The 21470-nt window shown below is 35.2% G+C and overlaps 3 protein-coding genes and 1 pseudogene across 3 annotated transcripts; 1 reads left to right on the forward strand and 3 right to left on the reverse strand.

Moving 5' to 3' along the window:
• Nucleotides 1-341: 341 nt before the first annotated feature.
• Nucleotides 342-2101, reverse strand: LOC140833491 (protein trichome birefringence-like 6). The gene is given in 6 exon segments (XM_073197835.1): nucleotides 342-682; nucleotides 756-914; nucleotides 1001-1191; nucleotides 1259-1451; nucleotides 1541-1739; nucleotides 1742-2101. Coding segments are annotated over 6 exon segments (1182 nt in total). The 5' UTR covers nucleotides 1866-2101; the 3' UTR covers nucleotides 342-366.
• Nucleotides 2102-3739: 1638 nt separating this feature from the next.
• On the reverse strand, nucleotides 3740-13198 carry LOC140833502 (probable glutamyl endopeptidase, chloroplastic). Its single transcript, XM_073197844.1, has 15 exons — nucleotides 12837-13198; nucleotides 11591-11804; nucleotides 11186-11296; nucleotides 9297-9342; nucleotides 8959-9068; nucleotides 8229-8732; nucleotides 7867-7995; nucleotides 6627-6926; nucleotides 6091-6549; nucleotides 5923-5988; nucleotides 5299-5359; nucleotides 5069-5218; nucleotides 4754-4891; nucleotides 4230-4543; nucleotides 3740-4060 (listed from the first exon to the last, which is right to left on the reverse strand). Coding segments are annotated over exons 1-15 (2847 nt in total). The 5' UTR covers nucleotides 13081-13198; the 3' UTR covers nucleotides 3740-4059.
• A 2279-nt stretch (nucleotides 13199-15477) lies between these two features.
• LOC140808808 (bZIP transcription factor 53) lies at nucleotides 15478-15894 on the reverse strand. Its single transcript, XM_073166091.1, has one exon. It carries the CDS (start codon nucleotides 15892-15894, stop codon nucleotides 15478-15480), a length of 417 nt encoding a protein of 138 aa, XP_073022192.1.
• Nucleotides 15895-18298: 2404 nt separating this feature from the next.
• On the forward strand, nucleotides 18299-20771 carry LOC140808814 (small COPII coat GTPase SAR1A-like; annotated as a pseudogene).
• The last annotated feature ends 699 nt before the right edge of the window (nucleotides 20772-21470 follow it).

Here is a 21470-nt window from a genome sequence, read left to right on the forward strand (position 1 = left end):
AGCACCGGCATGGGCTCGGAAGCCAGAGGGTTCAAAGAGAGTTGGTTTCACCTGTAACTCAGGGTCGACCAAAGAAGCACCAATCTGGTTGAGGTCCAACTATCCTTACTGCATATGATAGCCTGAAACGCTGTGAGCTATACTTCTTCACAAGTTATATATTAGACTGTATAGTGAATTCTCTAGAATAAGTTTTAAGTTGCGGGATGATGTCTTATAACTTCTTCCCTTGATGTACTCATATGTGTATTTAGCCATTGAGCTAAGAAACTGAGACGACTCTTCGATAATGAAATAATTTGGTAGAGGTAGGTAGAAAGAAAAATTAGTATCAACAGGCAAAACAGAATGAAAGAATGTAGATTTCTAGTTTACTAAACTACCCTTTGTTCTTGAATTTAAATTATAGTACAATAACTCATTCCAGATATCTGGGACACCAGGAAGGCACCAATGGCTGCAATCTTGGATGCCATTTGAAGATTTTCTTCCGTAAATGGATGGGTGACCATCTGGTCTAAAATCTGACAAACCTGTTATATTTAGTACGGTAACAGGGTTCTTCATCTGCCTCATAATTTCCTCCACCATCAGATCTTTTTCAGAATATTGAGAGCTATAAGTACCTGGCATGGGTTGAAAAGCATTTTTGCATTGACCGCCAGTGTTCCACAGACCTCCCCTGGTCGTGAATATGCTGTTAAAAGCTACACGGATAGAAATATTTCAACTGTACAGACATATCGGCAGTGCACCTGAAATGAGAAGGGGCTGAGCTTGTAAAGAATATGCGTGTTTTGCGCCGATTAATGTAGTTATCGACCCACGATGCCCATGTCGACAAAGCTCTGTGAAAAGCCTTGTTAACATGGAGTTGAGGATGGACCTGGTCCCCTTCCTGGTAGTAATTAATCCTGTTTGTATCATTAAGTTAAAGTTGAAGACAGAATCACAGATTCAATTATGAGATGGATTCGAATAGGATGAGAAAGAAACTGACCCAGCCTTTGTCTTGTGATGACTCCACCAGTGTCCAGTGTTGAATACTAGAATATCAGCCCTTCTCCATCTTGATGACCCTTTATCAATCCTATCAATACGCAGTGTCTGCACTCTCCTTCCCCCGATTCTCGACGTACTCTCACGAACCAAGAAATGGCTAACATAAAATTCCACTCTACATTTGTAATCCTGAAAGGAGTTTCATAAGTAATAATGATTCAAGAAAACATGCTCAAGAAAAATGGGGAGATTTTACCTCAAACATGAAACAAAAATTTCCCCTCTCTTTTGTTATTTTACGCCCACGGATTTCGTATACCTTCTTCCGATCTTTGACTGCACCCATTAACAAACAAAGCATGGACTCCCAGTGATTCCTGTTTATTGAATCGCCAACAAAGACTACCCTCTTTCCCCTGATTAATTCCAGCATTTTGGTTGCATTGAACCTGCAATTTTTGTTTTTTTTCCCTTCAAATGTCATTACTTTCCCATTGAATCTTGAAATGCAATATCAAAAATCGCGTAACATCGATACCTAGGAATGTAACAATCTTGAGGCTGCCACCTCCATTTCATGTAATCTTTGTCCGCTCTTCCATTAGCCTGACAGTTGAACCCTTCATCTATAAAGGGACAGCTCGCATTTGTGTACAAGGGATAGTTTTCATCCATAACCCACTTCCCTTTTGTAATGTCACAACTCACCTTATTCTTCTCCTCAATCCTATTTCGCCCACCAAATGGAGTGTTCTATCGGAATCATGATCAGACACTAAATCCACATCCTGTTCCTCACTAGCGTCACCTGTTTCCAACACATCATCCGATTCTTGAACTTCTTCTCCATCTGCAGACTCCATGTTTACACCTTCTCTAAATTCTGTGAAGTTACCAACTTTAGACTTACTCACATCCGAGAAACTCACCCCGTCTAAGGAAGTAATCAAACTCAAGTTTCCAGGCAGCAATAAACTGTATTTGGTTCCTGCTTCACCTCCCTTTTTCGGAGCACCACCGGCACTGGAAACATCTCATCTCCTCCCACCAAGGTCGAGTCTTCAGAACAATTTCCGAAGAGTTGCTGCCCAACCCTTTGTTTGCCTGCTCATGAAGAGAAGTAGTATTGGAACGAAGAGTATAGATGTGTAAACGGGACGAAGGGGTGGTGGCTTCCATAACCCAAATCGAGAAGAAAATGAGAAAGAAAACAGAGGAGATGAGGATGAAGGAGAAGACCAAAAATTTGATGGGCTTCTTGGGGAAACTTGGTAGCCTCTCCATGACTGCAACTAAAGATCGGTTCAGTTTCCAGATGGGAAGTAAATCAATGAGTAAAGATGCCAAAATTTCACATGGAACAACTGTTCATATCATTTTGTCTGTAAAATATGTAAAGAAACAAAATTTAGAATAATTTTTTAAATCAAATTACAACAAATCAACTCTACTTCTAAGAATCAAAGATATACATTTGTAGCAGAAAATACTTCATGCAACATGACAAGTGATTTCTTTTTATAAAGATCATATTTATTTTCGTACATAATATGGATTTTTTAATGTAGTAAGTAGATTATTGGATATAGTATTTTGTATATTAATTATTGTTTTTTAAGAATGACATGTTAGGGAGTGTTCATAAAACCAGAAATTAAAAAATGGGAGTGGGAAGTTGGTAGTAGATGGAGTGGGTGATTATGGATAATCTCAAAAGACAAAACGACACAAATTTTTGTGCACATTGTACGCGTAATATTCGGTTTTCTGTAAATTATACATTTTATAAAAACGTAGAAATTGAATTTATTAAAAAAAACATTATAATTATTTATTTGTATAGGAATATGCAAATGAATCAGAGGTCATAGATCAACCTTTAGTGTTTTCGAGTTAGAGTTTGATTTGAAATTTGAAAATTTTAATATTTTTTATTCGAATATGATTCTAGTTAGATCAAATATTGAATAATTCAAACTGTTACTTGAAAATAAAAACTAAAAGACTAGAAATATATTTGTTTGATATATAATTATATTAATTAAAAAATACTAAAGTTCGCAAACTACTGAAAAAAATAATTTGAGTTCAACTTCGTCACGACAAAATTCACTTACTGGCTTATTGCCGTTCCAAACTCCGAAGTATATCTTTCTTGTAATATCCATCCAACCCATTGTATATTTTGAGCACTACGATAATTTTAATATTTTGAGGAATATGATATTTTAAATCGGCTAACCGAATGAAATGACTAAAAATGTCATATCAACTATATATAATATGATAATGACTACATTAATATTATTCTCTCTCAATTTCTTTTAAAATCAATTATTGTAATAATTTGCATATTTTTTCATTTATCACGTCAATTTTCGAAATCCAATTTGAATATGAAATAGATATCACTTTAAGCAATAAATTTTCGAATGGGATGGGATAAAAGAGATGAGGAGGTCGGAGGTCCCGTATCAGTTCGGACTTCGGTTCCAAGAAAGGAAAGTTGAAACCAACACAATCACTTGTCCACTGTTAAATGTTTAATCATAATATCAATTGTCCACCAACTTCATGAGGCCTCATGCAGCACAAAATGTTCACTTTGGGTATCCCATGACACCCAACCCTTTTTCTTCATAAACGAAATAAAGTTGTCTAACATCAACTAACTACTTCAGTCCCGAAGCATCTAGAGTCGAGAGAAGAAATCGTCGACGAACCCACAAGTCGTATAGGTTCACAGATTGTGGAATTGAGATTAAAAGAACAAAGGAAGACAGAAATACAGAAATCATTCACCACTGTACAAAGTAATGACATGTATTCATGGTAAATAACTTAAATTTCCTCCCCATAATCAAATCTTTTTTCCTGATAAATTTAGCATCAATCATTGTTATTTGAGTAATCGAGTCACAGATCCTCGATTATTTATTTGTTGCACATGAAGGAGGACTGTGTTACCTGAGCTGAGGCTGATTTTGTTAAAAATGTCTGTGCAATCCTTGAGCTGAAAGTTCAAAAAATTTGTTCTTATGGCCTGTCTTGATGATATCTGCAATGGACCAGGAATTCAAAATAAGTCGAGAGAAGAATTTTAGGCTACGAATAGCAAAGTAAACAAAGTACTAATAAATAAATAAAAAAAGATGTGAAACATCAATCAAAGAATGAAAGCACGAGATAAACATTTTTTGTCAGAAACTTAAAAGTTGAGTTATTACCACAATGAAGATCTGCGTGTCATGTGAAATCTATCAACTACGAGATCTGCATACTCTTGCTCCGGAACTCCTCCAGCTGCACTGACGGCTTTCCCCTCTGCATCGATTGTGCTGGTTGTATTTTCTTTAAGTGCATTCGAATCATTACTTGCTTCTGATGAATTTGCTACACAATATTTTTGCAGCCATCTGTCCGTTTCCCAGAGAACATGCATCACACTTTCCCGTGCTGCATAACCATGGCTCTCGAAGGGAAGAATAACCAGGCGACAGAGTGCCCCATGGCCTTTCAATGCATTAAAGAATCGATCGGACTGCATAATTTCAAATGACATTTCACAACAATTTTCATAGTTTTCGGACACACATGCTATTAGAAGGAACAACAACAAAATAATTACAATGTTGCGTGTGACTGTGTGAGCATGAAAAAAGAGACTGAGAAACACTATTTTAAATAAAAGATGGAGTTTGTCATGATGTTATTGGATTTCTGCCAACACAGAAAACAGACAGGATCCAACCTGCATTGTCAGTGTCCCTGGATTGGTGTCTTCTTCTCCATGGATCAACAGTATAGGCTTTTTAATTTTATTAGCTGATATAAATGGACTCATATCAACATAAGTAGAAGTTGCCTCCCAAAGTGTCCTATCCTCATTCTGGAAGGAATAAAAATGATGAGGAAACTGACAGACCAGGCTAAACAATTGCACACACTAAGCATAAAGGAAAACTACAGCACACCAACGTGTCACACAAATAAGTACTTGTGGACATAAAATAAAAGGAAAGACGATGGCAAACTAAATTCTAATCCACCTAATCGGAAGCACTACCTGAAACCCAAATGGGGTAAGAGTTCTGTTATATGCTCCAGAACGAGCTATTCCACAACAGAAAAGATGAGGTGCATGAGCAAGGAGGTTTGCTGTCATAAAAGCCCCATAGGAGTGACCTCCAACTGAGATTTTGTCGGGATGGGCCACCTAGAGAAATGCTGATATAATCACTCGATTTTTCTACCAAAATTGGGGTATTATTATTAACAGAAATGAAACAAACTTACCCCTCGACGGATAACTTCCTCTACTGCAGCCTCTGCACTTCCAACAAGTTGCTCAACGTAACTGATAAATACAAGTTTTGAGTACTGAATCATCAACTTATTATCACAAATCTGAAGTTGCAAATGTTTTCAAGTACTATAAGAGCCAACATGTTGATGATTGAATATAAATATGGGAGGTCAGTTTATGCATTTCACAATGGATTGGTTTTTAAAAGATCATTCTGATTCTTTCCCTGTAATTTGTTCTACTAGTTCTAATTAAATTTGACAAGAAATCTTGATATATAATCAGTTGAATGACCAACTAAGACAAAAATAAGATTTGGAACCCAATTTCAACAAGGTAATAAATCACAGGAACTAAGTTTTTCAGTCATACTATAGAGAGATTTCTGTTCAAGGAAATATTACATCAAATAATTACCCACCAAATTTTCATTCTTCCTTAGAAAAACAAACAAACCAGATGCATAAAATTAAGAGCAAGAGTTGTTTAGCAAATGATATAGCGCTTGAGCAGATCTTTTATTTTTTGAAGAGTTAAAAGTTTGATCTCAAGATGGACTCGACAGAAATTTTTTTTTTTAATTTCGTTGGTCAAATAAAAAAACAGTATATCACCTATCATTTGCCTCTTCATTGCCCTCACCAATAATAGGAATCGTTGGTCCTGATAAGATGGCAAACCTGCAGAATTTGTACTTATCATAAATATGCCAAACTAAGGTACAAACAGGCACAACAAGGAAAAAAAAGATATATCTGAAGCAGCAGCAGAGAGAAGTATGCCTTCTTGCCAGCCAAAGTAGGGGAGACGTTGAACCTATTCCAGCAAACTCATTCGGGGAACCACGTACTTGTCCAGCTGCATCTTTACTTTTAAACTCTCCAGGGTAAGACCACATCAAACAAGGAAGGGGTCCATCTCTTGCAGGATCATAATCAGGTGGTAGATACAGGGTAGCAGTAAGCTGAACCCCATCCTTTCTTTCATACCTGATCATCTCTTTTTTTAACGATGACAACTGAGGGTATGGATGGGGGAAGTTTGTAATCTGGTGTGCTTTTTTTCCTGGCCAACTCAGCATGTAGTATTGGGTGTTTTCGGTCTTAGATTCTTTAGAAGTTAATATTTTTAACTGATTAACACAAATTTCCCCTTCATTCTGATCGCTCATCAAAGCGACTACAGTCTCATAATACTTTTCCTTGTCGCTCTCCCATATACGTTCTTTAGAGCCTGTATTTCTGCAAGTCCTTGTGTCATATACAAGGTCATCTTGGCATAAGTTATGGATAATTAGCAAAGAAAACATCAAACTCACATGTCAAACAAATCCAAAAATGGAACATTTCCCTCTGGAGTAGCACCACTTCCATTTAATAAGATATACGTGCTTTCATCACCTTCCTTCTTGATCTTCGCAATCACATAAGTGCCTGCAGGAGTTCGCCTCAGCATGGGAGAACCAGGATCGGAGTAAACATCTTCAGAAGACCGATCAAACAGTATGCGTGGACACACACTCTCCGAACCCGGTGACATAATCCAGGTTCGTATTTTCCTTGTTTTATACCAGGACTCGTAAACTAACGCGAGAGAATCATCGCACCAAGAAATCCCTCTGTGGAAAAAAAAAGACAACAAAAAAGTCAAACAAGTGTGTATGCAATATCATTTCAAGACAGAAAATAGAAGTGTACGTCTAAATATAACCAATAAGAAAATACATTATTTTATGATAACTTAATTCTTATTAAGCTTCCTCAAATTACTAGCCTACTTGAGTATCATCACTTCATTGAACATTCACAAATTAGATCATCATATCGACCTGAAGAATAGTGGTTGGTAATATTAAATAAAAATAATCAACTACAGAAATTCAGATAGGCCCCAATCAATAATTAATATGGTCGTTAAACCGTATAATAAAAACTGACAGTTATTCACATGGGTTCGACGGAAAGAGGTATGTAATATCGCACAAATATAATAGGATCTCGTATCATGTCACTTTATCAAAAGTTACTACTAATAGTAACATAGTATTTAAATCTCTTAATCGTGTAACAACCAAGCACCACATACAATTGTTACCTTTTAGCAATCCCCTTCCAATAATTGGACCAACTTTTACTTCATGCCAATTGAATATGTGTCCTTCTCTTTAAATCCGATTGTACAATCTAGTATATTCCGCTTTACCAAAAGCAATGGCTAATGGTAATTGGGCAATTCAAAATATTTAAAACTTATGGTTGCCCAAATGTGACGTTTCAATAGTTGTGTCAGTGGTCTCTCTCACAAATATTGTAAATATTTAAGTGTAGTTGATCCACAACTTCAAAGTTAGGTAAAGCATAACGTAAACACGAGTGCATGACAAAAGTGTGAGAAATAGTAAGCCTAGGGGAAAAAACTGATTAAACAGGAATCTGACATGGCACCTCATTTAGTAGATGCGATTATAAGATCAGGAAAAACATTTGCACACATATGGGGATTGCGGGTTATCTCAACTTGAGGGACTGAACAGAGCCAGAGGAGTCTGTAATGATTACCCATAGCGGAAATCGAGTTTATGAAAAACTACAGGCAGCTCATTTTCACGTGGCTCGGCAGATTCTGTGTAAATTATATCACGTGGAGAGACTTCTATTTTGGCATCACCACCATCCTGTGTTTCAACCCTATTATTATTCAAAAAAGAACACAAATTTACTTGGATTGACATCAGTCACCACTTTTCATTCACATTTTTATGTGAACGTGTGCATATGAATATGCAAATTACTACATCTAAAGTACAATGATAAACGCTGGATTCCTTAGAAATTTCACGTGAGAGACCAAACAATTCTCAAAATTTAAGATTTATTCTTCCATTTAGATATAACAGATAGAGGAATACTCAGAAACATACCAGACAAGAGTCGATGGTTTATCTGCTCTCCAATTGATTGAGCGCATTCCCCGTCGCACACTATTATGAGTTATAGGAATATCCTCGGCAAGGGGTAAATCACAAAGTGCTCTCAGAAACTTTCCATCAGCTGTCCAAAGATCAACTTTTTTAGGAAATCTCCCGCAAGGCACAAGAAAAGAGTACGGCCTGTGAATTGAACCGATTAAAATATAGTTTTCATCGGGAGAGGGATCCATTGTTGTGTATATAGCCGGTGTTCCAACTGGATTCACTGTTCCATCAAGAGAAGCCAGAACAAGTTGTGAAGTTGCATAGTATTCAAACAAATCTTCATCATATTCGTCTTTTAGAAGATCTTGATATGTTCTGGACTGAATGATATTCTTTTGTTCATTAGATTGGACCTTAGGACCAGAAGGGATCAAAGGTTTCTTTGGTGGATCTCCACGAGACAAAGGTATGGTACAGACCAGTAGAGTTGAATTATTTATCCACACAAAGCTGACAAGAATGAATAGAAGAGAATTAGTATGCATTAAAATCTTTTTTTTTATATAAGAAACTAGATATTATTAATAATTGAATTTGTTACAAGGAAAGCGGATGAGTAATCTGCACGACGACTAAGAGGACAACGTATTAAGCACTATCATAGTAATATCATGCCCATACATAATCTTCATGCATTAAAATCTTCATACACCTATATAAAGTAATGGCAGCATACTTGTCAAAAACTGCATTTAGAAAGATATCTGATGCCTGGAAAAGTGGTCTACATTCTCCTGTTTCAACATCAGCTACCCATAGGCTTAGCCTGCTACTGCTGCCGTCTTCCTGTTAGAAAGTCAAACATAAATATATTGCACCAGAAAATGTGCATCACCATAAGATGAATCTATTGTGCTCAACCATGTCCAAGATAAAGTATAATCTGATCATGCCAACATATAATTTTTGTATCAAGAATATCATTTTGAAGTAAGTAATGAGGCATAAAAACTCAGTATAATATGCACTAATAGTGTCCTAGGCAATAATGAATAATTTAAAGAGCAAGCATACCTCATCGGTTCGCACACTAAAGGCAAGAAAGCTGCCATCATTTGACCTTTTTGAACAGAAATAAATGAGTCAAACATATGAATACGATATTATTTGCAAGACATGTATGGATACCATTATATCTTCAGCAACACAAATTAAAGGAATAGAAGAACGAAGGATCAAAGAATCTAAGAACGAGATGCAAAACAACCAATCTATGAGTATACTCTACTAGCCTATGTCCTGGATTACATTGAAGTAATAAGCAGGTCCAGGTAGATGAGTACCTCAAAGGAAAAAATATGTCGACACAATTGTGTGACACTTTGTCTACATATGTGTTGTGACATAAAAAAGTCCAGAATCTTAAGGTACATGACATAAACTGTTTGTTTCTTGTAATGAGTATTATTAGAGACACAGACTAATTGAAGGATAAACAAAAGGAAACTGTACAAAGTGCTCAAAAAGTCATCAATAATATTTTGGATGAAAATTAGGAGCCAACCACAACCCCCATGTGATGTGAATTAACTACTTGATACTATTATATGATTGATATTTTTTTAATAAAGATGGGAAGGGGTAGATTTGTAGACCTCAACCGGTTATTTTTAGAGAGTTTAATGGGTATTATATTGAATATATTAAGGGTGGGAAACATCTCCAACACATAGGAATTCTTAAGTGATAGTGTTGTAGTTCCAAATTTGGATCTCGTTATGGGATGATCCATGTATTCTAGATAGGGTTTCGAGGCTTGTTTTGATAGAACCTCACGATCTCATATTCACATATTTGATTTCAGAATCCTGGATATTTTATTCCTTGCAACAATAGTCAGTTAAACAAGGAAGGCAATTAATTTTCCTTGCAAGAAATATACCGTAATTCCTTTATCCATGCAATGGCTAAACCACATGCAATATCAAAAAAAGGAACTAAATAAAATCCTTCGAATTAAATTCCTTGTTTATGAATCTTCCATCTGTCAATCTTGTGCACCGCATCATCCTTGATTTCATAAGTTTGTCCTTAATTCTCGCCCATTACAGATACAGATGGTACAAAAACCTAGACAATAATAGAAGGATTGTTTGGTTTTGTTCAGAAGTTTAGGGGAAACATAATAGGAAACTATTTTCGAAAAACTAATTGTATGTTTGGTTTGTTTTGAGAATATATAAGTAGGCAAATTATATCAGAAATTGTTTGGAGAAATAATATTAAAATACTGTATTAGGGATTATAATATAATATAGCAATGGAGTTTTTTGTGGATGAAAAAGTTGAGCTAAAAAAGATATATAAGCTGGAGATACAGATGAAATATATATTTGGGGAAAGAAAATGAAAATGAATGAGAGTACTCATTTTATTTGGGGGTAAGGAGAATCCTTCCAAGAAGACAAACAAACAGAGTAGATTATTTTGAATAGAAAGAGACCATAACAAATGAAATTACAGCTTTTGTTAACAAGTCTGAAGCCAACTCACTTTTTTTTTGAAAATGTGAGAGACACCAACCCATTATTTGATCTCTTGCTAATATCGAGGTTTTTGAAAGTCAAATTTGTCAGTATATTGTTGTTCTTAAATTACAATAGCACCTATGATACTAAAGAAGAGTTTAAGATGCTAGTATGCTACTTTATTATCAAATCATATCAGACTAAGATTCTCATCCATTATTATCATACTAAATATCCATGTGGGCTTATAAAGGAAGAGGTCAATCGATAAATCAAGAAATATATAGAGCCATTGTAAAGGGCCGGTACTGACTGGTCCTTTGAATATAAAGTTTCTCTTTGGCAGTCGGCAGTCCAACCAAAATAAGTATGGCAAGGATTCCAAAAGACAACAATTTGCCGACTTGCGTGAAAGTCACAATCTTTGAGGCTTACCACGTGACAAAATTGAGCTTAGCACCACTTGGAAGGCCATGCATCTCTCTTTCTGGGCCCAAGGTACCATCGTCCATTATATGGTGGATTCCTATACCGGTATAGAAAGACCTGGAAATAAATGTCAGAACAAGCTTTAACTAAAGAAGTGAGAAACAGCGAACTAAAACTAGCAACAACTAACTCATCCACATGGAAGAGTGTCTTGATAGAATAAATATTTAAACCTCAGAAAGGCCCGGAAAAAATAATGTTTCCTAAAGACCAAACAGATCAAGATATAAACAACCATATGGGTAGAGTGCATAGATCGTGATAATTTTAAATATTAAAAATAGAATCTGAAGACTATATATATATATATATATATATATATATATATATATATATATATGTCTTACTCACATTCGACTTCGTGAATTGGATTTTCCATCAATCCTGATACCGGCAAGCTTCTCTTCTGGTTTTGCCAAATCAGCTAGAGGAGGTAAAGATCTCCTCTTAAGGAATAGTAATTTGTCCCTATGAGGAGAGAATGATAGTGTAGGAAGGGGAGGAGCATCAACAATATCTCTAATCTCTTGTGGAGGAAGACAATACCCATTGCCAAAAGATGAATCTGCAAAAAAAGTTGAATGATAAGAAATTAGAGATTGTGCCAATCAGCATAAGAAGGTAAGGTAACGCGCTGTTGAAGTGAACACAGGTTTCAATTTTCAGAACCAAATCGACAGAGCATCTATGTGAAACTAGATGCAAAATTGAAAAGTGACTACACAATATATCAGAAACAAGATCAATATGGGTCATGTAGTGAAGAACACGGGTCAATTAAAAAAGCCAAATTGTCCTCAATCAAATTAAAACTGTAGTTTTTTCTCCCACAATTGATACAGTCGTACTTCCTAAAATAGCGACAAATCTACGTGATGCAAAACAACAACATATGACTTGCTAACTAATAATACAGGGACAAATTATCAACATAGAGTATCAGCAATTCAGAAAGGGGGGAAAAACAAATCCAAGGTTTCCCCCCAGAATCCAGAGATGAAAATCATGTGCCAAGCACCACAATAAGAATTCATTAGTGTGATCATATCGGACATACGAAAACGTTTCAGTAACGAATAGACAAACACGTGCATTGTGATAGGTAATTTAAGTCCCATAACTGAGAACCTCGTCGTGCAATGATAAAAGCAAGTTGTCAACACTTGAATAAACATCTAGAGAGAGATATTCTACAAAGGTAAACTTGACTCTTCTGGTAAGACCTCGATTAAAATTTCCATTCCATCGATTTGTTTTAACTTATGTTTAAGTGGAGAACTGAACATGAAAGAATCAGAAATAGATCCCATTTGTAAACACACGTAACGCAATGAAAGACAGGAGGAGAAACACCTGATCAACCTCTGATCAGACGAAACATGATCACTAATGGTTGATGAAAATCAACCAGTAGAAGAAGCTCAATTAAACGCAAAATCCCAAAGTGAAAACGCTCGACTTTCAACACACTCGATTAGTTTCTCTCTCTCACAAAGCACGACCGAGCAAAATTCAGAAAGAAAAAGGAACAGAAACTAAGAAAAAAAAACGCAAACACCGAATGATGTAAACAACCCAAGTAGAAACGACAAGTTACCATCAAAATCATTAGTGGCGGAGTCGGAAGAAGCTGCACCGTTTGAAGCGCCGCCGTTTTCTACTGCGGCGTGGACTGGTAAAAGATTGCTAAATCTCATGGCTTTAGCTCTGGTGATAGCAGAAGCCGATGGATGAGACCTGTAGAGCGAATAAGGATGAAGAGTGGGGGGCTTCAGATAGAGAAAACGAGGACTGGCTGATAGAATGAAGGGTTTGAAGAAATGTCTGTGAAGGTTCATCATAAAGAGTTAAAAGGAAAAAGGCACTGTACAGGTGTAATGCTTTCGGGAATTTCTTCAGCTCCTGCTATGATTAGATATGTGTGCGCCACAGCTACACAGGAGGGGAGATGGGTCTCAACAAATGCTGGCCCATGTTTAGTTATATCTTTCAAAATGATTTGTTGGTGTACAATAGCTAATTTGTATGTAAAACTATTTTTTTAATAATATTTTATGATTTTGTTTGGTTATAACATTTATTTTATCAAATATACAAACTATATAAATAAAGACTTGAATATGTTACAGGTACCATGAGATTTCTCTCAATGTAAAATAATGAAACTCATTAAAAAACGTATTGTATATTCTAAACAAGTTCCTAGTTGAATCAGTCTAAAATAAAGAAAAATATCAGTTGACCTTGAAACTAACATATATGATCTAAACGCCTTGTTCCATTGATAAGGGCATGGAGATGTTCATTCATACAGATGTGTCATCATTTGATTATGTATTGAACAACTCTTTCTCGAACTGTTCAAGTGGTTATCACTTATCGAGTTGAATAGTTGTATTTATTAACCATTGAGGATCATACAAGTATCGAATTATGTGTTTTTGTTTAGATAGTCAAGTTGAAAAAGTTGAATTTGACAACTATAATTCAATTGAGATCAAATAGATCGCTTATAAAGTAGTTTATAAGGGAATTCTATGTATTGGAAATTGTGAAAGTTTCACTACTAGTTAAGTGGGTGGAAGTGAAACCAGCTGTTTTGGCAAAAAAGTTCACAAAACTAATAACTACCAAAAATGAATCAGCGCAAATTTTGATTTTCAAAATTTTCAATTTACCTTTTATGAACAAGATTTGTATTATTAGTACATCGGTGTTGTCTGATCGTCGATTGAAGTTATAATGAGTTCACAATTATATATTTTGTAAATTTGTTATTTACTAATTAAATAATATTGTTAATAATGTGTAGACTAGATGTATATGATTATCATAAAATATTCTAGAACGATACATAAATGATTAATTAATTTATTAACAATTAATTAAAAATTAAATAATGATTATTTGATTGTAAATATATACATCTATATATATATATATATGTATATAGTATATGCAATAGTACATATATATATATATATATATACTGACTATATAATATATAGACTTTATTATAATGAGAATTTTAATTGGTTAATGAAAATAGGAAACCTAAATGAGATTAAGATTATGAATCTTAATATGAGCGAGATTCCTAATGCGCTCAGAAACCGAAGTCTAAAAATTTTTAATTGAGGGTTACATGAAATAAATAAGTTTTTACACAGATTTTGGCACACAATTTTGTCCATCAAAATTTCTCTCTCCATTTCTCCTCAAAAATTCGGCAACCCCATTTTCACAAAAAATAATTTATGGCCACTTCCACGGCCTGTATCGCCGCCGAATTTCTCGAATTCAAACGATCCAGTCTCAATGCAAAGTTCGTTTAGATCTCTAGTACGATTTAAACGAGGAATCCAGTATCCGATCGTGAACTTGATTAGACAGTCGAATGAGGAAGATCTGTTTGTAGGGATTTACAAGAAGGACCAACTCCGTTAATTCCGAACTGGTTTGATGTCTATCAGTTAAATACGCAAAGATAAACAGTTATACGACGTCCTAAAAAATATTTTGAATATCAAAATTAAATTTTTAAACTTTCGATGTCTTTGAATGTGAGAAAACAGTACACTAACAATAAATTGATTTGAAATACATGGATTTCGATTATAGTTTTATTATTTACAATGAAATAAGGGATCAAATTTTAAACTCACATTTTACTTGTTTACACGTTAGTAAAACAAAACGAAATATATTTCAAAATACATTATTAATAGATGAACTTGAAAGTCGTCCTAGAAATACTCAAAAGAACGAATTTGAAATTTAAAGACTTACTTATTTGAACAACAAAAATATATTTAAATGTATAAGTTTAAAACTCGTCGATCTAAACACAATTACTTTGATGAATTTAACGTGTTTTTCTTTTCAGAAACAACAATTTTTTTTTTGGATAAGTTTTACGTGGAGGCCATGATTGGCAACAAAAAATTTGCGTCCACACACCCGTGCCAGGCTAAAATGTACCCGACGTTTGCTTTCAAGAATCCAATCATTGCACCAGTGTTAACGAGGAAGTTTCTCTAACACAGGATGGAGATAGAATGACCAGATAATATTGCTAAAAAATTGGCTGTACATAGAATAAACATCGGCAGTGACTGGCCCCGAAGGCAACGAACACATGTATCACAAACTAGGAAGTCAAAATTTTACAAGTCATAGCAATACTGCGAGACCCACTTCGATAAATGTAAACAGACTAAAACTAGCCCCACCGTTGTTCAGCATTTGAACTTGTCAGTAGAAGCGGGGATAGGTTGCATGGGGCAAGGCAGGCGCCACGGCTCGAGCAAACTGTCCGGGATGTCCTGGATATCGAACACCAGGTCGCTCACCTCGGATGCAATCTGAAGAACAGAATTGAGAGATCGGAGGCGGTCGGTCAGCTCAGCAACCTGTGCCCTCAACACATTGTTCTTGGAAACCAGGTCGCGGTGCAGATGAGAGGTATCATCTATCGTCTGACTCAGCTTTTTGTTCTCGTCCCCTATCCGTTTCTCTTGAGCAAGCAGCTCATCCAAGTGTTGCTGCTTCCTCATCCGGGACCTGCGGGCCGATTCGCGGTTAGATAACTTCCGCTTCCTCTTCCTTTCTTCGGTATCAGAACCAGAGCTACTCCGCTGTTGCTTGGAAGACATTATATAACAAATGCAGATCGAGGGGGGGGGGGGGGGTGGGTTTATTATGAAGGTAAAAATTGGGTTAAATTGATGAAAAAAAAGTGGAGGGAATAATTCATGAAATAGAATACAGCCAGTAGAGTAATACAACAGAGAACGAGTGAAGAATTCTAAATCGACGCATCAGAACAGCGTGTGCCGTAAAAACCAAGGCATGAAAAAATACGGGAACAAGGAAATGACGATAAAAATTTTACTCTCAAATTGACGATTCGAGGTTAATTAAAGATGATCGGTATGCAAAATGTAGATCTGTTTTCCACCGAAACTTGTTCGGGATGGCGGAATCGATCTGCAGATGATAACAAAACCAAAAAAAAAAAAAAAAACACTACGTCATGGATCGATTAACGAATCAAAAAATAAAAAATCAAAACGAGCAAAAAAACACAATCAACATTAAATCGTAAATCTGAGGCCAAAATCAAAGCGAAAATAAAAACGAAACAAAAAGAAATACAGCCAAAAAAAAAAAATCAGAACACAGAGATAGAGAGCTCTTACCTATCGGCAGCATCCGAAATCAGGCGGAAGAGATCCTCAGAGTAAGGAGATGGGGCTATTTATAGAGAACTTAAGGCCCGCATAAAGATTATTTTTAAATTTAATTGTTTTTTATTATTAATTATTTTTATTTTTATACCAATAGAACTTGTTGTCGATATCTTTAGACGTGTATTGAAAAAATGCAGGGCTTACATAGTAACTTGGTTTGCATTAGCTAAATTGTCAGTCTAACGCAATTGCTTACATCTGACTAATAAATTGTTAATTGTCTTATATCAGTTGGATAAATAACCTGATAGTTATATATAAGCAAAAACTTGTGTGAGACGATCTCACGGACCGTATTTGTGAGACGGATCTCTTATTTGGATCGTCAATATTTTTTATGCTAAGAGTATTACTTTTTATTGTGAATATGGGTAGGGTATACCCGTCTCACATATTAAAATCTGTGAGACGGTCTCACATGAGATCCACTCTTGTATATATGGTCTTGGACAATCATCCCCCTTAAGCTAGCTTTTGGAGTTGAGTTATGTTCAAGTTCCAATCATAACATAATATCAGAGTCAAGTTCCACCGTTATGTATTGGACTGTCTATAATTAGGTCACCCGTTCTGCCCATAGTTGGGTCATTTATGAACTCCACGCTTCAGATGTTCATTTCTGGGCGTGAGAGGGTTGTGTTAATTGTCCTACATTGGTTGGATAATAACCCGGTAGTTGTATATATGGGATTGGACAATCCTTCTCATTGAACTAGTTTTTGGGATTGAGTTAGGTTCAAGTTCCAATCTTAACACATATTAATCAAGTTTACATTTGATAAACTATCGAATTAATGCAGTAGCCGTAACAAGACTAGCAAGATAAACAGCACCAACAAATTTAATGTAACAAACTCTCTGAAAAAATATTGATAAAAAATTAAGTTTATAATTATTATTCAAATATTCACTAATTTCACAAACTCAAAAATCTCGTTTTTTGTTATTAGTTTAGTATGAGTTGGTGTACAGAAGGTGTTGGTGGCGAATGAAAAAAGTGGAGACAGCGAAGCAATCGGGGCCCCATGGGTTGAAGCCTGGCTTGTTTTGGCTGTACAATCACAAAACATTTTTTGTTTAATTAAATATTAAATAAATCAAAATATATTTATTTGAAATTTGATTTAAAAACAAATTAAATATTTGAACTACAATAGCTCATTTTTTAAATATTGAATATCAAAAATTAAATCAAATTTGTTTTATAATCAAGCGGAGAACCAAAATAATCTCTCGATTAAATATATTGTAAAAAATTTTAAAAATATATAAGTTGAATGTATTAAAAAAAATTGGTTTAAGTATTTATCAAATACTTTATATGTAACAATTTGGTATTTCAAAGAACACATAAAATACTTCAAAACTACAACTCAAAATAGAAAAAAATAATTAAATGCAATAAAATAAATATGCACAAGTTTATTTTATTGATGTTCATAGATTAAAAACTCACACATCATATTTTCTTTGAAGGTATCTAGTAGAAAACTTTGAGTGATACAATTCTTTGTTCAAACATATTTCCACTTATGACTTACATGTTTTTAATCAAAATTCCTAGTACACCTTCGATTGTAGGCATCAACATCGTAATTTGCATAATATTTAACGTCTCTTATGTCAAGACTACAAACAAAATGTTTAACGTCTTTGTGTAAAGACTATCACTCAATAATTCGTTGAAGTTCAACTCTCATATATATATGTGAGTGATTAAGTGTGCGAGGTTTCATTAAAAACTTTAATAAAAAAAGCTCTTACAAAATATACTTTTTTGGAAGTTAGAATTTTTGGTTTTGAGATTATGCTGGTACTTCTCTTATAAATTAAAAACAAAACATTTTTCAACATTTATAAAAACTTTAAAATCTCTTCTATTTTTTAATAAATAAAATCACTTAAAAAACTGAATTATTTAAATATTTTTTAAACTACAACTTATATATCCAAATTCACTCTAAATCAATTTCGGATTAAATAGAATCTACCTTAAATATAATTTCACTGATTTCTAATAATATCATTTCCTTACCATATCTACCTTTAATATGAATCAATTTAGGTTTCTGATTCAGGATTATTTCAATCCGACTCAACAGACATGTCTTTAATCCGAATATTTGCGAATCCGTTTATAATGCAGTGACAATTTTCTAAGTATCATCAGTATACTCTAGAAATCAAAAAGACTTTCTGGAGAAAAAAAGTATCAAGTTTCTTAAAAGTCTTGATATGGTAACTCACGAATCTTTATCATCTATGAGACGTACCAATGTACCGCTATTCTGAATTTTTATCCAGTCTCACCATCCGATATTCCTATTAAAAAAGTAATACTCTAGTTATAAAAAAATAATATTTTTCTAAATACTAAAATAAAAGACCCGTCTCATAAAATATAGCAAAAAACCACTCACACCCTTCGATTCTATCTTGTAATGAACATTTAGTTGAAGTGAAATTTCCCCCTAATTCTTGTCGTTTCAGCAGTAAAGTGCATAAATTTTGCAGGGCAGCGCGGCAGTCGCGTCCATATGAAACAAGCAGTGAGCGAAGCCAAAATTTGAGCCTCGATCCGATCGGAATCGGACATCTCTAGTACACATCATACCGAAGAAAGATTGTTCTATTGGACTGGTTTTACGGGGTGTTGGCATCCCTCGGGTTATGGCAGAAAGAGGCTAAGATCTTGTTCCTTGGCTTGGATAATGCCGGTAAAACCACGCTCCTCCACATGCTCAAGGATGAGGTACTTCCTTTTCAGATTGTTTATTTCATATTTCAATGGATCCCGATTGATTGATTGGGTTGGGTTGTTGATTTGATCCAGAGATTAGTGCAGCATCAACCCACTCAATATCCCACCTCGGAAGAGCTGAGTATTGGGAAGATTAAGTTTAAGGCTTTTGATTTGGGAGGGCATCAGATTGCCCGCAGAGTTTGGAAGGATTATTATGCCAAGGTAGCTTGAATTCAGATATTTCCGACTGTTATTTTGTGGAAAGGCTCGAATGCTTGCTATATCTGTTGTGTCCTGTCAGCTGTATGATCACGTTTTCATCAGAAAGGGGAAGTTAAATTTGTGTTATGCTATTAATGTTGTAGAGGATTCAACTTACTTAGAATGGATAGTGGCTTGTAATATATGCTATTTATCCACTGTTTTGCCTCCACTGCTTGGCTGAAAGTATCTGTGAGTGCTTGAGTGGATTTGTTGTCGTTCTTATGCATGTTTGCTCGCTACTGTGGCTACGCATGTAGAGTGTTTGTGATGTTATATTCACCTCTACGATGTAGCCTCCCTTCTGTAGATGTGCGAGAAGTATGAGTATACACCCTTGCATTCATTTTTTATCCTCTGCCTCTGGTATATGACATGAAAGTGAAGCTCGAGACATTTGTCATAAAAATGTTGAATCATGCAGTTATTACTATCACATTTATTCGAATAATATATTTGTTTAATCTTGATGGAACTACAGGTTACTTTTGTAGCATGGCATACCCTTTGCCGGCACCAAATTTTTGTCAAAAACTTTGAACTCCAAATCAAACTATTTCCTCCCGAATATCCTCATGTTCCTGCTTTCATTAATATGTATTCTTGTGATTCGACAGGTTGATGCAGTAGTTTACCTGGTGGATGCTTATGACAAGGAACGTTTTGCGGAATCCAAAAAGGAGTTGGATGCACTCCTCTCTGATGAGGCCCTTGCTGCAGTCCCCTTTCCTTATTCTGGGGAACAAGATTGACATACCTTATGCTGCCTCAGAAGATGAGTTGCGTTATCACCTTGGCCTCACTGGTGTAACCACAGGAAAAGGGAAAGTGAATCTAGCAGAATCTAATGTCCGTCCTTTAGAAATATTCATGTGCAGCATTGTTCGGAAAATGGGCTATGGTGATGGCTTCAAGTGGGTATCTCAATACATAAAGTAGGGTTTTAGCATCGACTGAATACGACCATAACACTTTGTCCTGGAAGGAGAGGGGCTTCGATAAAGATGTTGTGAAGAAGGGGAGAAGTTTCACTGATGTAGTTGCTAAAATTTGTTCCGCATGGTGCTTTGTTTTTGGTACGTTATCCAAATTTTTTTGGTTCATGTGTTAATTGTTGTTGCATCAACTTTCAATAGTTTACTCAAAAACATGTCAACTGTCATCTGCCTAATTATTAATTATCACTCATCGGACTATGACTTGTTTTGGATCTGCAATTTTGAGAAGAGGAGGTTCTGGCGCAGTTATGGTTGATAATAATACTGCTTTCCCAATATCATGTTCAGTTGTTTGCCGTCTTTGCAAGCAAACCACTAACCTTCTCATCAATTCTTGATATGTTTATATATCACGAATTGCATTGTGTTCTTGGCAACGAGTGGCCAACAATTTGAATGTTAATGTCATTGTATCCTAAAAAATGCATTGATACATTAGCCTACAGCTGTTTGCTTCCCATTTCTCAAATTGTTTGGTTGTCGGCATATTTCATTAAGAGGTGTTAACTGTACCGACTGACTCTGTGGTACATACACATCCATATAAGACATACACTGGAAAAAGAAACTGATTATGGTTGGGAGGTGTCCATAATAAGTGTACACATGAAACTGACGCTACGCCACATTAGCGTATAATACACACACGCACATGCGCGTACATACACAAACATATATTGACACACATGTACACAAATATGTATATATATATATATATATATATATATATATATATATATATATATATATATATATGTCAAAACAGGCTGATGGGACTGTCAACCAACAATCAGTCATTAGGCTTGGCGGGCCACTAAATGGCCAACCCATCCTAATCTGCCTTGGGCCGTGTGTTAGATGGGCCCTAATTTAAAAAAAAAATTAAAAAACGCTAAGAAATTTTTTTAAAATAAAAATGTGCTAAGAGCATTTGAACAAAATATGAAATACTAAAGAAATATAACAAAGTGAATTAT

Source organism: Primulina eburnea, chromosome 1, assembly GCF_022965805.1.
Source record: "Primulina eburnea isolate SZY01 chromosome 1, ASM2296580v1, whole genome shotgun sequence".
NCBI lineage: Eukaryota > Viridiplantae > Streptophyta > Magnoliopsida > Lamiales > Gesneriaceae > Primulina > Primulina eburnea.

What these genes read in the sequence shown, in the direction of transcription:
- LOC140833502 (XM_073197844.1), bottom strand. Translation starts at nt 13,080, where the DNA reads ATGATGAACCTTCACAGACATTTCTTCAAACCCTTCATTCTATCAGCC. An exon ending in AAACCATCGACTCTTGTCTG is followed by an intron (nt 7,996 to 8,228) that starts GTATGTTTCTGA and finishes GAATAATAATAG; the next exon opens with GGTTGAAACACAGGATGGTG. An exon ending in CAGGGACACTGACAATGCAG is followed by an intron (nt 4,544 to 4,753) that starts GTTGGATCCTGT and finishes GAAATTATGCAG; the next exon opens with TCCGATCGATTCTTTAATGC.
- LOC140808808 (XM_073166091.1), bottom strand. Translation starts at nt 15,894, where the DNA reads ATGTCTTCCAAGCAACAGCGGAGTAGCTCTGGTTCTGATACCGAAGAA.